General features: G+C 35.9%; 1 protein-coding gene across 1 annotated transcript; it reads left to right on the forward strand.

Annotated features, from left to right (window-relative positions):
- Nucleotides 1–348: 348 nt before the first annotated feature.
- LOC108676296 (NADPH-dependent aldehyde reductase ARI1-like) lies at nt 349–4,785 on the forward strand. The gene is made up of 9 exons (XM_018164356.2): nt 349–685; nt 1,109–1,310; nt 1,512–1,693; nt 1,878–2,015; nt 2,623–2,810; nt 3,065–3,295; nt 3,479–3,589; nt 3,812–3,854; nt 4,202–4,785. Exons 1-9 carry the CDS (start codon nt 673–675, stop codon nt 4,204–4,206), a joined length of 1,113 nt encoding a protein of 370 aa, XP_018019845.1. The 5' UTR covers nt 349–672; the 3' UTR covers nt 4,207–4,785.
- Nucleotides 4,786–13,068: the final 8,283 nt, after the last annotated feature.

Raw genomic sequence — 13,068 nt, forward strand, 5'->3', positions numbered from 1 at the left:
TGGAAAAATTTGAGAAGTGTCGGAATTATCCACAATGTCAGAATATACCGCATTTACCCTATAACTCAGTACTGACTACATTGAGTGACAGAGAGCACAAGTCACGAATGGATGGACAGACAGACAAGTCACGAAGAGACGGACAGACAGACAAGTCACGATGGGACATGACGAGGCTCAGACGAGCACAATACCTAGTGCCTTTTTTTCATAAATGAGAAAATGTGCTAAAAAGGCCAAAATAGGGTTAAACTGGGATAAACTGAAAGAGGGTAAAAGAGGGTGTAGTTGAATAATAGGCTAAAATTCTTTAAAAATATACTTTGTGTATTCATAAGGTGTTTCCCTTATTTTGTTGAACCCATGTTCATAGAGGCTGTTTGTATTTGTTCATGAGTGTGTAATGTGTATCCCTGAACCCTGATACTTATCAACTTCATCTCAGATACTACAAGGACCTGGAAAATAGTTTCTTGAATTCTTAGTGGCTGAACTGTGAGGTGTTGTGCAATGAGGAAGGAAGTGTTAGTTGGACTAAAAATAAGGGTTTGATTTTAATCTGTCCTTCCACATAGGTATTATTAGTGTGGAAATAATTGCTCTTAATTCTCAGATGAATTTCCTTTGCAGCAAAAATTTTTTTCTTATTTCAAAGTTCATCCTAATTCCAGAATGTCTGATCAAAGTAAGTTATTTGAGTATATGATTTTATTAATATTATTATTTAAAGTACTACTGCATTATATTATGCAATTATCCTGTTTTGAATAGCATCAATAATGAGCAATTATCCAGTATTGTTCTCCTTCACCTTGCCTACTTGCTATTAAAATTATTATACTGATCAGAAATTTCTACATTTTGTTGCATTTGGGCAATGAAAATTTCAGAGCTCTTGTATTACTACTGCAAAGCTAAATTTTTCAATTAGATAAATGTTTACTTATGGAGGATATTAACTACTGTGGCATTGACTGCCATTGTATTTTTTTAGAATTTGTGCTGTACGGTACCTTTTATTTCCTTTATCTCTGGATATAGATTTTTCATCATATATATTCTACTAAATGATGTGACTATATCTTTTATCTTCATTTAATTTTTTCAGTGGTTCTTGTGACTGGGGCAAGTGGCTACATTGCCTGCCATGTGGTAAAGCTGCTGCAGGAGACAGGCTATCGTGTCAGAGGCACGGTTCGTAGTCTGAAGAACTCATCTCGTGTTGACCCTCTCAAAATGCTGGTTTCTAACCCCAAGCACCCTTTGGAATTAACAGAAGCAGATTTGGAGAGTGATGATGGCTGGGATAAGTGAGTTTCTAGTTTATGCAAACAGGATTGCTTTAGATTAAGCTATGATAGGCTATCAGGCTTCATGATGTAGAAATGCCAAGAAATAATATTCTATTTTCATAACTTCTACACTAATCATTTGTCTCATCATCATATACTCAATATACATTCAAGACCCTCAAATAAATGTTAACCTCTAAATCTAGTTTGTGTTTCCAGAGCCATGGAAGGTGTGTATGCAGTGATGCACACTGCCAGTCCATTTCCTTCTTTGGAGGAGTCACCATCCGAGCAGAGTTTAGTCATACCAGCAGTTGAAGGAACCAAGCGCGTTCTGAGTGCTGCAGCTAAAGCTGGTGTCAAAAAAGTTGTTGTCACATCTTCATGCAGTGCTGTAGTTGGTATGTGAATTGTTAGAGACTGAGTTAGAAACTGAGTGAAAACTTAAAGCGACATAATTCCAAAAAATAACTAGAAATCTTGTTCCACATATTTTTATAGCAACAGAATAGCCTACTTTGCCCTGCTTAGTATTATGTTCAATACTTGAGGTTATTTCATATATTTTCATTTTTTCATCTGCTGATCCCGCTTCTACTGACCCAAGTAAGAAGTTTGATGAAGAAGACTGGACTGACACCAGCAACCCAGCTATCACATCTTATCCCAAGTCAAAAACTCTTGCAGAAAGAGCAGCATGGGACTTGCTTGAGTCATTACCTGGTGAGCTCCATAATATTCGCTTTTGTAGCTAATACAAGTCAGTTTATAAATTAATTCCTTCACAAATCTCCTCTTCTGCTGTTATGATTTTTTTTAATCATGTATGTAGAGTCTTCAATCCTTATTAGATTTTAATCACTATAATTAGTATTTAAATTACAGATATTTTAGTACTAAAATCATGGCTGATTTTTTTGGTACTAAAAATCATGACTGATTTTTTATTAACTTTTGACTGTCTATTGAAAACCGAGTCACTAACTATGTTGTACATTGAACATGATATCATTACAGCAATGCAGGGAGAGGACAGATATTTTTAGCATTAATTACATTCGCAAATTCTTGAAATAGCAGCCAAAATGGGAGGTTTTCAGCCTTCAATATTCAGATCTAGAAAGATTTGATTTGTAGGGATTGATATGCGCTGTAAATTTGCACACATCTGATGCTGGTTACCTTGCATACTTGTCAAAAGTAGAAAATCAGCGGTTTGAACTTTCAATGGTTAACCCTGTGCTGGTGTTGGGACTGCCTCTAGTTGAATCTAACAACCTCATTTGGTAGTTATATATTTTTATTTCTAAAAACAATCTTATTGTTTTAGAGGGTCAACGGTTTGAACTGTCTACGGTGAACCCTGTGCTGGTGATGGGCCCGCCTCTCGTGGAGTCTAACAAGTCTGCTACATCAGTGATCATCCTGAGGGACGCCATCATGGCCAAGGTGCCTGGCTCTCCCAAACTGTGCTTCCGTATTTGTGATGTGAGGGACGTTGCTCTAGCGCATCTCAAGGTGAGCAATTTAATTGGGGATCATTTAATTTTTGGATTTAATTAATTTAATCATCAGAATGCAGATAAATGAATATAAAAAAAACTAGAAATTATGGGTAATCAAGACGTATGCATATATATTAATAGATGAATTAGCAAGGTATTATCTCAAGAATCCTGAGTTTAACAATGAAATGAAAACATTTAAAATTATCTAATAATTGTAGAGGATTTGCTACATGATTCTCTGATCAAATGTGTGTCATATTTCAGTGCTTGACAAACCCCGAAGCAGTTGGCAAACGTCACATTATTTCTTCTGGAGGAATCTGGATGAAAGATATGAACCAAATACTTGCGGACGAGTTCAAACCTCAGAACTACAAAGTTAGCACCAGAGAATTGCCAAACTTTGTTATCTGGTTCGCCTCGATTTTCAATGAAAGAATCAGGAAGCAAGTCTATCCACGCCTTGGGGTTATGTTCGACATAGATAACTCCAGAGTAAGAGCAATCTTCACTTGTCTCATAACAATATGTTGTAGCATTGAGCTGGTCATGTCGGCCTGTAGCGACCTTACTTGATGATTATAATTTAATTGAACTTCTCATAACATGATACAGTGATGAGTAGAGATGTTGAGATACCCAAGAAAGCGCTAAATGTGATCATGAATTTTGTTCAAGATGAAGAACGTGCTGGGCATTGAACCCACGCCCCAGAAAGACTCTATCCTTGACATGGCCTACGCTATGATCGAGCTCGGCATCGTTGCGAAAACCAGCGCTTACAAAGGCGTAAGAAGACCATCAATATCATTGTTCTCACTAATTATGTTTAGCAGCTTTATTTCGCATGAGCGAATTTGTATTGTGTATTTATAACATCTGAGTGAAGTTTTCAGCTAAATCAATTCTAGAGGGAACCAAAAAAATATTCTATTATATATGAAAAATCAACATGATTTTTTTTTTAGTCTAGTTTTTATATGATGATTAATAAACTTGAATATTGTGCAGCCCAAGTTCAGCGAATGGCATTCATCAGGATCCACAAAAAGCGGTGAGAATTGAGCTGTGTAGGTATATTGAATATGCTTAGGCAAATTACCATTTTGAATCACGCGCATATTTTATTTAGTGCAATAAATGCTAGGAAAGTACATACCTATGTATAAATACCCAGTTTCGCGATATCACAGAGATTTTATATTAAAAATTCATTCATATTTATACTAATAATCCATTCATATTATCATTAATCCTTTGATTCTCTCTCCTTGTGAAAAGCCTATTCATTGCAGCGATAGTGATTGATGCAACTTCTAAAAAACTGGCTCATCAGTTGTTAACATGTAAAAGTAGTCGCCAAATCTTATTTCATTGATCAAGTTTATATTTTTGTTCCAGTATAAGCGGTGCAGTGTAACTGGATAAGATTCACCGTCCAGCTGGCCTTACGCTCAAGTGGATACTCTGCCGCCGCTCATCGTTGTGCTGCAATGTTGCCTTTTTTGCTGCTGACTATCATCAAATATTTCTTACTTTTTCACAGAATTTATTTTTGAAGTGCGTTAATTCGTCCCTTGTTAACCATTCGCCCACATGTGATACAAATTTTTTTACACATATAACTGCGGACAACTAGAATACGTATTTAACTGTCAAATAATTAATATTTCATATGTCTACTTTTATCCTGACGCAAAAATATCAGGAACTAAAATATTCTACGAAATGAAGTGAAGAAATGTTTGCTCTGTGAAATCTCTAATGTTTCTTGAAGAATCTCCGTATCTTTTAAGATTTTTTCTTAGTTTCTAATGCTGGGTGCTTGGTTTAGATACATACGTGTTTTTATATACTGGTGATATATCCCTGGTAAATATATTGCTGACGAATTATATGAAAAACTTGTTCATAGGAAGTAACTGCCGTGCGCTCCGCTGCAGGGCCTAGCCAAGGCAATACAAGCTTTTTTTTTAATTTTGTGTTATTCAGCGTGTCGTGACCAATGTTCATCTTAGGTCTGCATACTTAAAGAATTTACGAATAATTTGTACAATTAACTAGGATGCACTATTTCTTCACGGCATGTGAAATTTTCGCTATGATATTGGCTATTCGTAGCCGCGTTTTGGAGCTGTGATAAGTTGTGCCTTATAGTTTGTTATGGCATTCCTAAGATATTTTTATCGTTGTTAAAGTGGAAAATAACCACACTCATAGACTATTGCTGCAGTATTAAAATTTTTGTGGAACACTAGAATTAAGGAAATAAGAGCAATTAAACTCAGCACGGCCGACTGTCGTTGCTGCTCGTGACTACTGTTCATGTTTTGTAGATTTATAAGCTCCAAGAAATTACTTAATAACGAAATGTATCCATTGTCGCTGAGAATCGCCTTGAACTCGGGAAGCGAAAAATTCAAAATGAAGTTTATACAAGATGCAGTTAGTCGAAGAAAGGAACTAGAGTCTTTGGAGGAGGCTTTAGCCCTCGAACAAGAAAGTTTGCGATTCGAAGAAGCTGAAAATCAACGAAATGACCAGCGAGTGACGCTTGAGGTGCAGATAGCGGTGTAATCAATGAAAGACGCTCAAGAAACTTTGCAGGCGGTGAGAATCGCCAAAGAAACGACACTGCTCCTGTTGATCGGCGATGACTGAGCGAACGCACAAAGCCCAAATCTGGAGAAAGAGATCAAAATTTTATAGTCGAAGTTGACGTTTGCCACAGCAAACTGCGAAATGAAGAAAAAATATAACTCAGTACTCACTGCAGTGAGTGACAGAGAGCTCATTTTCTCGTCGACGAAAACGTGAAGTCACGGACACACGGACGGACATGACGAGCACAATAGGGCATTTTTTCAATATATGAGAAAATGCTCTAAAAACAGCTTGAGGCAATTAAAGCCAAAAGAAGTAAAACATCATCATTGGTAACTTCGAAAATTTCAAAACGTAAATGATCCGCGTGTTGCTGCTGATGAAGTTAATGAAACCTAGGAAGCTCTCAGACAGATCAGAGTCGAAAAATAATCGCCTGCTATCGCAAAATCTCGAATTGAACATGAGGCAAGAGTGTGCCCATATTTAATAGTGAATGTAAGGAGTGCCTAGAACTTGAATTAGTATTATTATTGTATTATGTTTAAATTAGACACTCTTGTTTGTAACTAATATTTGGCCTTATAAAGAATCCTGTGTCTTTGATGTTAAGCATGTACAATGTATTTCTAATTTTATTTTCAAATAAAAACAATAATTTTTAAATATTTTTACTATATGAAAATATTATAGATTTTCAAAATTATTCATTCTGTCAATTGATTCATGCATTGTCTCCAACTTTACGCAAGTATGCAAAATTTTAGATCGAATGGACAGCTAGAAGCGTGTTGAATATCGATTGTAAGATTTGTAGAAGACGAATTTTTTTTAATTTTTCACAGTAAAAAAATTTAAATTATATATTTTGTCAATTGATTCATGCATTGTCTCTAACTTTACGCAAGTGTGTAAAATTTCTGATCGATTGGAAAGGTAGAAGTGTGTTAAATATCGATTATAAGATTTGTGGCAGACAGGCAAAAAACAACAAGAAGTGAAGTTAAAGAGCAGTGTTGTAATGAATATTTCTTCGAGCTCAGTTCTCTCTATTCTTAGTTGATTTTCGGGCATAATTTTCTTATGTTTGTCGATTTTTAAAGCGGTTTTTCATTACACTGAATCGTTTTTTATGGTAAATTTTCTTGCAACTGTGTACTGTAGATTTATTTTAAGCTGAAGAATAAATGTATCCGGAACCAAGGATTATAAGCTGAATTTTTAATTTCGTTTTATTATGAAGAGTAAATGGACGAAGATCTGGCAGCAGCATCAAGTAGAAAATGCATAACTTTGTCCATTAGTTTGCAATTGAGTGTAGCATTCACGTCAATAATGGCTCACGACTAAGCGTCTTGCCTGCAAATGCTCTGACAACAAAATGCTCGGTTAGTAATTATAATTTATTTTTAGCGTCACCCTGAAACATTGGCACCTAAACCAGTGCACTTGCTTGCATCTCTTGTTGGTTGCTCGGACGTTCAGGTTTTTTTCGTCTGAGTTATTGACGGAAACTGCAGTATATATGCATTACTCAGATTCCGTATCTTGAATCCTTTGGTTGCGGAGATGTTCTTGGTGGAAATGTAATCTGTAGCGGCTGGAACATACCATTAAATTTCTACAAGGATCTTGGTATCAATGGTATGCATTAAATGCACTTCTACAAACTTCTTTGTTTACATTTTCTAAAGGACGATGGTTTTAAAATGAAATTAATAATAAGAATGTCATGTCTATTAATACCTTATGACATAGATGTGATGACATGAAATAGATAAAATGTATAGGAGTCAAATAAATAAATAGCGGTTTCAGCGTTTATTAGGCCGTAGGCCTGTCGCCGATTCTTAACATAACATAACATAACATAGTGATGTCGGCTCTGAAGTGTAGGCCTGATGTGGCCTGTCGCCGATTCTTTTCCATTTCGTGCCTTGTTCATAGATCGAAACTCGTGTCATTTGACCGGATCTTTTCATGACTGGCGATAGTTATACAAAATTCGCGAGATAAGTCAAACCGGCATAGTAAAAAGTGAGAAAGTTGGGACCCGCAAACACTACGTGCGTCCTCGATCACTGCCAGAACTCAACTGCATCGCAGAACAATCACAGCATTTTGAGGTCTCGAACTCGCAACACACTGATAGAATTCTGCTGTGCTTAACCGCCCGGCCTCCTTGCCGATTCTGACCAGAAACTAGACATCAGTAGAGTAAACATCAGTCAAGAGTAAAACTAGACATCAGTCAAGAGTAGACATCAGTTTTGTTATTCACAAGCTCTTCTATTTTTTATAGGTAATTCCACCGCCGAAAAAATAATTGCAAACTTTTTCATGTTAGCAAAGACGTTATGGACCCGTAATATTTTTCTATGAGCTATTTATCAGATAGTCCTTAGTAGAAACTTCATCATATCATCAGCTGAAAGCAATTCAAAAATAATTTAAAGTTTAATTCTAATTTTTTCATTATTTCTTTTATTTTCGATTAATATTCACTTAACTGTGCAATTTTCGAACCTTTTAACGCGAATAACTAACATCAAATTCAAATCCCCATAATATTGTCTACACGAAATAACATTAATTCTTCCTACATAGCAAAGTGTGTTATCCCTACTCATTGCCAAAGTTAATAAGAGGCTACAGATAATAAAGTTGTTTGCAAATCGAAGACAAATTATTAAATAGCATAATTTCTCAAAAGTCGGAAATCGAGCTAAGGACACCAACCTTCGCCGACGGTCACGTCAGGCACGCCAAAATTTTGAAAACTGAAATCAAATATTCATGGAAAATATTTTAATTTTAAATTGTATTTCCCTTCGCATTTGAATTTAAAAATTCGACCGCGCAATTAAATGCAGCTAGATTGCTCGGGAATAAATTTAAAATTAAAATCTTGTACTGAATGTAAGCGGAAAGGCAAAAAATTCGACATGAAGCTGCTAGGATTCGCAGGATCCCAAGGAGTCCGTAGGATGGTAGCTTGCGTGCGTTTGTTTGTACGCGCGCTCGGCAGTCGCAAGGTCTTCGCCCTCACACTGGAGGAGTCCATTATGGTTACTCCCCCATTCTTCCCTGCAAGGAATTATTTATAATTCTTTGATTTATATTCAGATATACATATCATGTTATTTGTATGTTGATGCCAGGGCGTTTTCTTTAATATCTGCCATTTCGTACTGTATTATATATACTCATGATACATACTGTAATACCTGTCCTTCGTACGTCAAATTTCCCTAAATCGCAAGTAAAGCTTTATTTCGATGTTAATAACAAAGCTCATTTACTTCTATGCGGGCTTTTAACAACTAACTTTAAAACTTAGTTAACAAAAAATTCATAATGGACAAAATATTGATACTGATCCAAATCGGACGCGAATTTTGAACATTTTATCATTTGCAAATCCAGTCGATTCCATGCAGAGTTCTCTTACGTTTTGATTCAGTGTAACGACGACATCAACCCAAAAGAAATTCTTTAAATAAACTATAGCTTGACTAATCGACATCCATATCATTTGAAGTTAATTTATCAGCCATGTAGCATTCCAAGAATGCTGGCGGACTAGCAATCAGCTAATATATTTAATGCATCAATGCTTGTGAATTGATGATTGCACGTCAAGATTTGATCGTCAGTGCATTATTGATTGCTTACTTATAATTAATTATCAATTAGTGGAGTATTGGTTACTTATAATAGCTGGACAGCATGACTCATGGTTGTCATGTCGAGTCACCAAATGATAAAATTGAGCTCTGAGAAAGGTCAAATTATGAGAATGTTCACTAATATACTTTACACGCTTGATGAGGAACTCAACTATTTATCATGAATACAGAAGGTACTGAATAATAATTTAATTTTTCTTTCCGCTAGGTGCCGGTGGTATTCAATTCAAAATTGCCGCCTGTCTGCTGGCCGCGTTATGTCTTCCCCGTTTTGGGCGAGTCCACTTACAATTTGTTATATTAAGAAAAAACCTAAAAGCATTAGGGCAATTTTCATGCAAATATACTTAAAAGTGTTAAGGTTATGTTTAAAGTTCCATTTCAACCATGAACGTAGCGTTAATTAATAACGAATTTATTTCCAAATGATTCTTCCCCTATGAAGGCGAGTCCATCATTAACCAATGGGATCACTTGTCCAGACCGCCGCCCTCATGAATGGAAACACGGAAGTTAACTGAACGCCGGCGTGTTATGTCATAGCCGCACTTCCTACTTCCGCCAAGCGGACGTCGCGGAAGCGTTGTTGTGTGCTACTACTCATATTTCATACGTTACTCTGCTTTTAACTTTTTTTAAATGCTATAATCCGAAGGAAATGTGTCTACTCTCATTTTATTGTAATTTTCAACATAGAGTGTTTCCGAGTTTAGGTTATATTTTTAATTTAATTTTATAAGATTGACGAATTTATCGAGTTTCTTTTGCACAGAACATTGGGGAAAATCAAAGTGTAAAATACTATTATAAATAGATTCGGTGTTGTCACCTTCTCCCTAATTTTTTCTCGAACTATCATCGAAATTTTCAATTAGCCTGAATAATCAATACCTTTAGAATGAGTTGTCGTTTTTGAATCGTGCATTAAAATATCATATAAAACTCATCTCTCTGTTCGCACTTCACAGTCTGTTCGATTCAGCCTCTGTGCGACAAAGCCTCTGTCTTAACGCGATTATGATCCGTATCTCTACGTCAGGCAGTGTATATCTTTTATGGCATCAGACTTCAATGTCACGATAAAATGACATCTGACTAAACGTGAACGTGCCGTCACTCACATCTGGCAATGCACAGTCGTCCTCGATGCCGTTATTCCCACTAAACTTCCGCCATGTTTACCCTTGACGAACGGAGCCTAGCAACCCGATGAGCTAACTTGCCCTGCTCGGCGCATGATGTCAGCCTTGAAAACGCGAATATCCTGAAAAATGGGCACGCAACTCAAGGAATTCGGCTGCACGTTGAAGGTCCATCGCTAAAATGCACTGTACGGGACTAATATTGAGCTGCATGTCCTGTTATGGTGTGTTTTACGGAGGTCTTCTGAAGGATGATGAATTCTAACGTCCATAGCTCCAAATGACCTTGAGTTGCAATTTTTTAACGATTACAGTGCTTACCAGGCATAAAATTATTCAAATACTAACTAAAAAGCTGTGTCACAAGTACCTACTCTAATTTTGACTTGATCAGGGGCGTCTAGAATACCCTAAACGAGTTAAATAATTGTTTTGTAGTGATCACGAGGCAGCTGCATTACACCGAAGCCAAACACCGCTTTGCCTTCGTTGCGAAGGTCGCACAAATGCAGCCTTGCAGGGCCACCGGACTGGCAAATCCTGCTGCAGTTCTTCCCTCTAGCTATGACATCCAATGATAATGCAGAAGATAAGTAATACAAAGATATCTGTGTGAAACTATTATTAAATACTTATTGATTTTTAAAATTTCGCTTTCAGCGTTCAAATCCATTCGCATTTCCTCTTCCTGCTGCGTTTCTGTTGCATGTAAGCATGCCTTGCACACTGCAAGACTAGTAACGTTTTCCCACTCTATTTTTAATTTAAATATAAGTAAAAAGTTGCCAACTTATAATGTACATGAAACAACCATAATTTTCTCGTCTATAAGACTATAACCTAAATCCTTCATTATTTGTAGCTTTATCAGGTTTAGCCAGGAGTCAACATTGGCCCTTGCATCTGTACTGCCGCTGGTTGCAGCAGCCAATGACCTTCAATCACATTTTCCATCAACTATAGAGGGGTTACTACAAGAAACTTTTTTGCTGTTGACAGAGCAAGAGCTTCAGAAGTATTGTCAGAGTCAGTCAGTCAGTCATCAAAGTTACTACTAAGAGGGTGACTGTCATTCAGTGTTTTCTTGTTGTTACCAAATCCGGCTAATTATTTTACAAGCAATGAATTATACGTGCCTTTCTCACACAATAATGTATAAAATAAGTAAATAACATCGGTGAAGACATTTATTGAACAAAATATTAAAAATTCCTGAGTAATTTTGCAAGGATTCCTTTGTCTTATGGAACATTGAACCAACAAATCCTGATTGCCTGTCGAACACTTCAGCGCTAAATTCGCTTTAACCATTTTTATCTGAAATAAATTGCAGTCTAGACTCCCAAACCCATATTTCAGTGACCAATATTAGCTAGCCTTATACCATTGGCAGTGTTGGCATCTGCAAGTAATTAGTTTCAATTAGTTGTGTTATAGCCGGTGTTATGGAATATATTATTATATATGTCCAGTAGGCTGTAGAACCAACTTTCGTGACATTAGGTCATGACACAACTCAAGATTGGTCATTTGTGGATGAAATCAGAAATATGGTCCACATCGATTGGTCAGACAAGAAAAAATTATGCGAAATGTTACAAAAAAAAAAACACTTCAGTCCTCTGAAATTCTTGCAAACTGTCTTCTAAGAATGTAGCATATACTGCACACCCTGTAGTTAATTCACGTTTTCACATTACGATGAATTTGTCCGAAGAAACCGCTACGATAAAAGGCTGACTCTGTACTTAATCCACACCATCGCCTGAAACTTCTTTAATTTAGTTTCTTACTCACATTCGCAAATATTTGTGGTATATTTTGCAAACTTGCGTAAAGTCGGAGACAATACATGAATCAATTGACAGAATAAATAATTGTAAAAATTAAATTGGAAAAAATAATTTTCTCTGCAACAAATCTTATAAAATTGGTATTTAGGTAACACACTTATACCTGTCCAATCGATCTGAAATTTTGAACACTTGCGTAAAGTCGGAGACAATACATGAATAAATTGACAGAATACATATCTTGAAAATTTAGTTTTTATTTATTTATAAAAAAATAATTTTTTTAATTTTCGAAAATAAAATTGTAAATTCATTAGGACACTGGATTCTTTAGAAGTGTTGTCTTTAAAAAGTTATTTTTTAACGAATATTATTTACCTATAATAGTGATATAGTATATATAGTACCGTATTGTTTCGTGATTTATATACCTTAGTATTGCTTAGCCGTGCAGTTCGTTCATCCAACTCTTTTAGGTGCTTTAAAAATATGCGCCAAACAACATCACTGGTCAATATCAGTCAGAAGCTCCGCCCACTTGAACGGTGAGTCCAATATTTGATAGGGGAAGACCGGAAGACTATTGGATTCAAGAATTTATTACATTTCACTTCCTCATAATAAAATTAATATCTGTATAACGCTGCTCATTCATTTTGAATTCTTTACATATGACTGAAATTCGAGAAGCGCATAATAAATAATTTATAAAGAATTATTCTCATCCTAACATCGGGTATTCCCCTATCTATGAGATGGACTAACCTTCAATGCAGTCTGCACAGAAAATGTAGAAAATCTTTATTTACCACTCAATCTTGAGCTTGAAATCGACCATTCATATAACGGCTCTGTGCATTTCTAAATGCACAATGATGAGAGAAATATGGAAACTTTTCTCTGTTCAGATTACTTTGTTAGAAAAATCACTTGATAATCATCATTTTATATTGTTTATAATGAGTATTAATTGTAGACGAAGATGCTAATTTATTTTAGGTATGATCGACTGATTTTCAACCAACCACAACATATTACGT

Source organism: Hyalella azteca, unplaced genomic scaffold (genome assembly GCF_000764305.2).
Source record: "Hyalella azteca isolate HAZT.00-mixed unplaced genomic scaffold, Hazt_2.0.2 contig9352, whole genome shotgun sequence".
In the NCBI taxonomy this organism is placed as follows: domain Eukaryota; kingdom Metazoa; phylum Arthropoda; class Malacostraca; order Amphipoda; family Hyalellidae; genus Hyalella; species Hyalella azteca.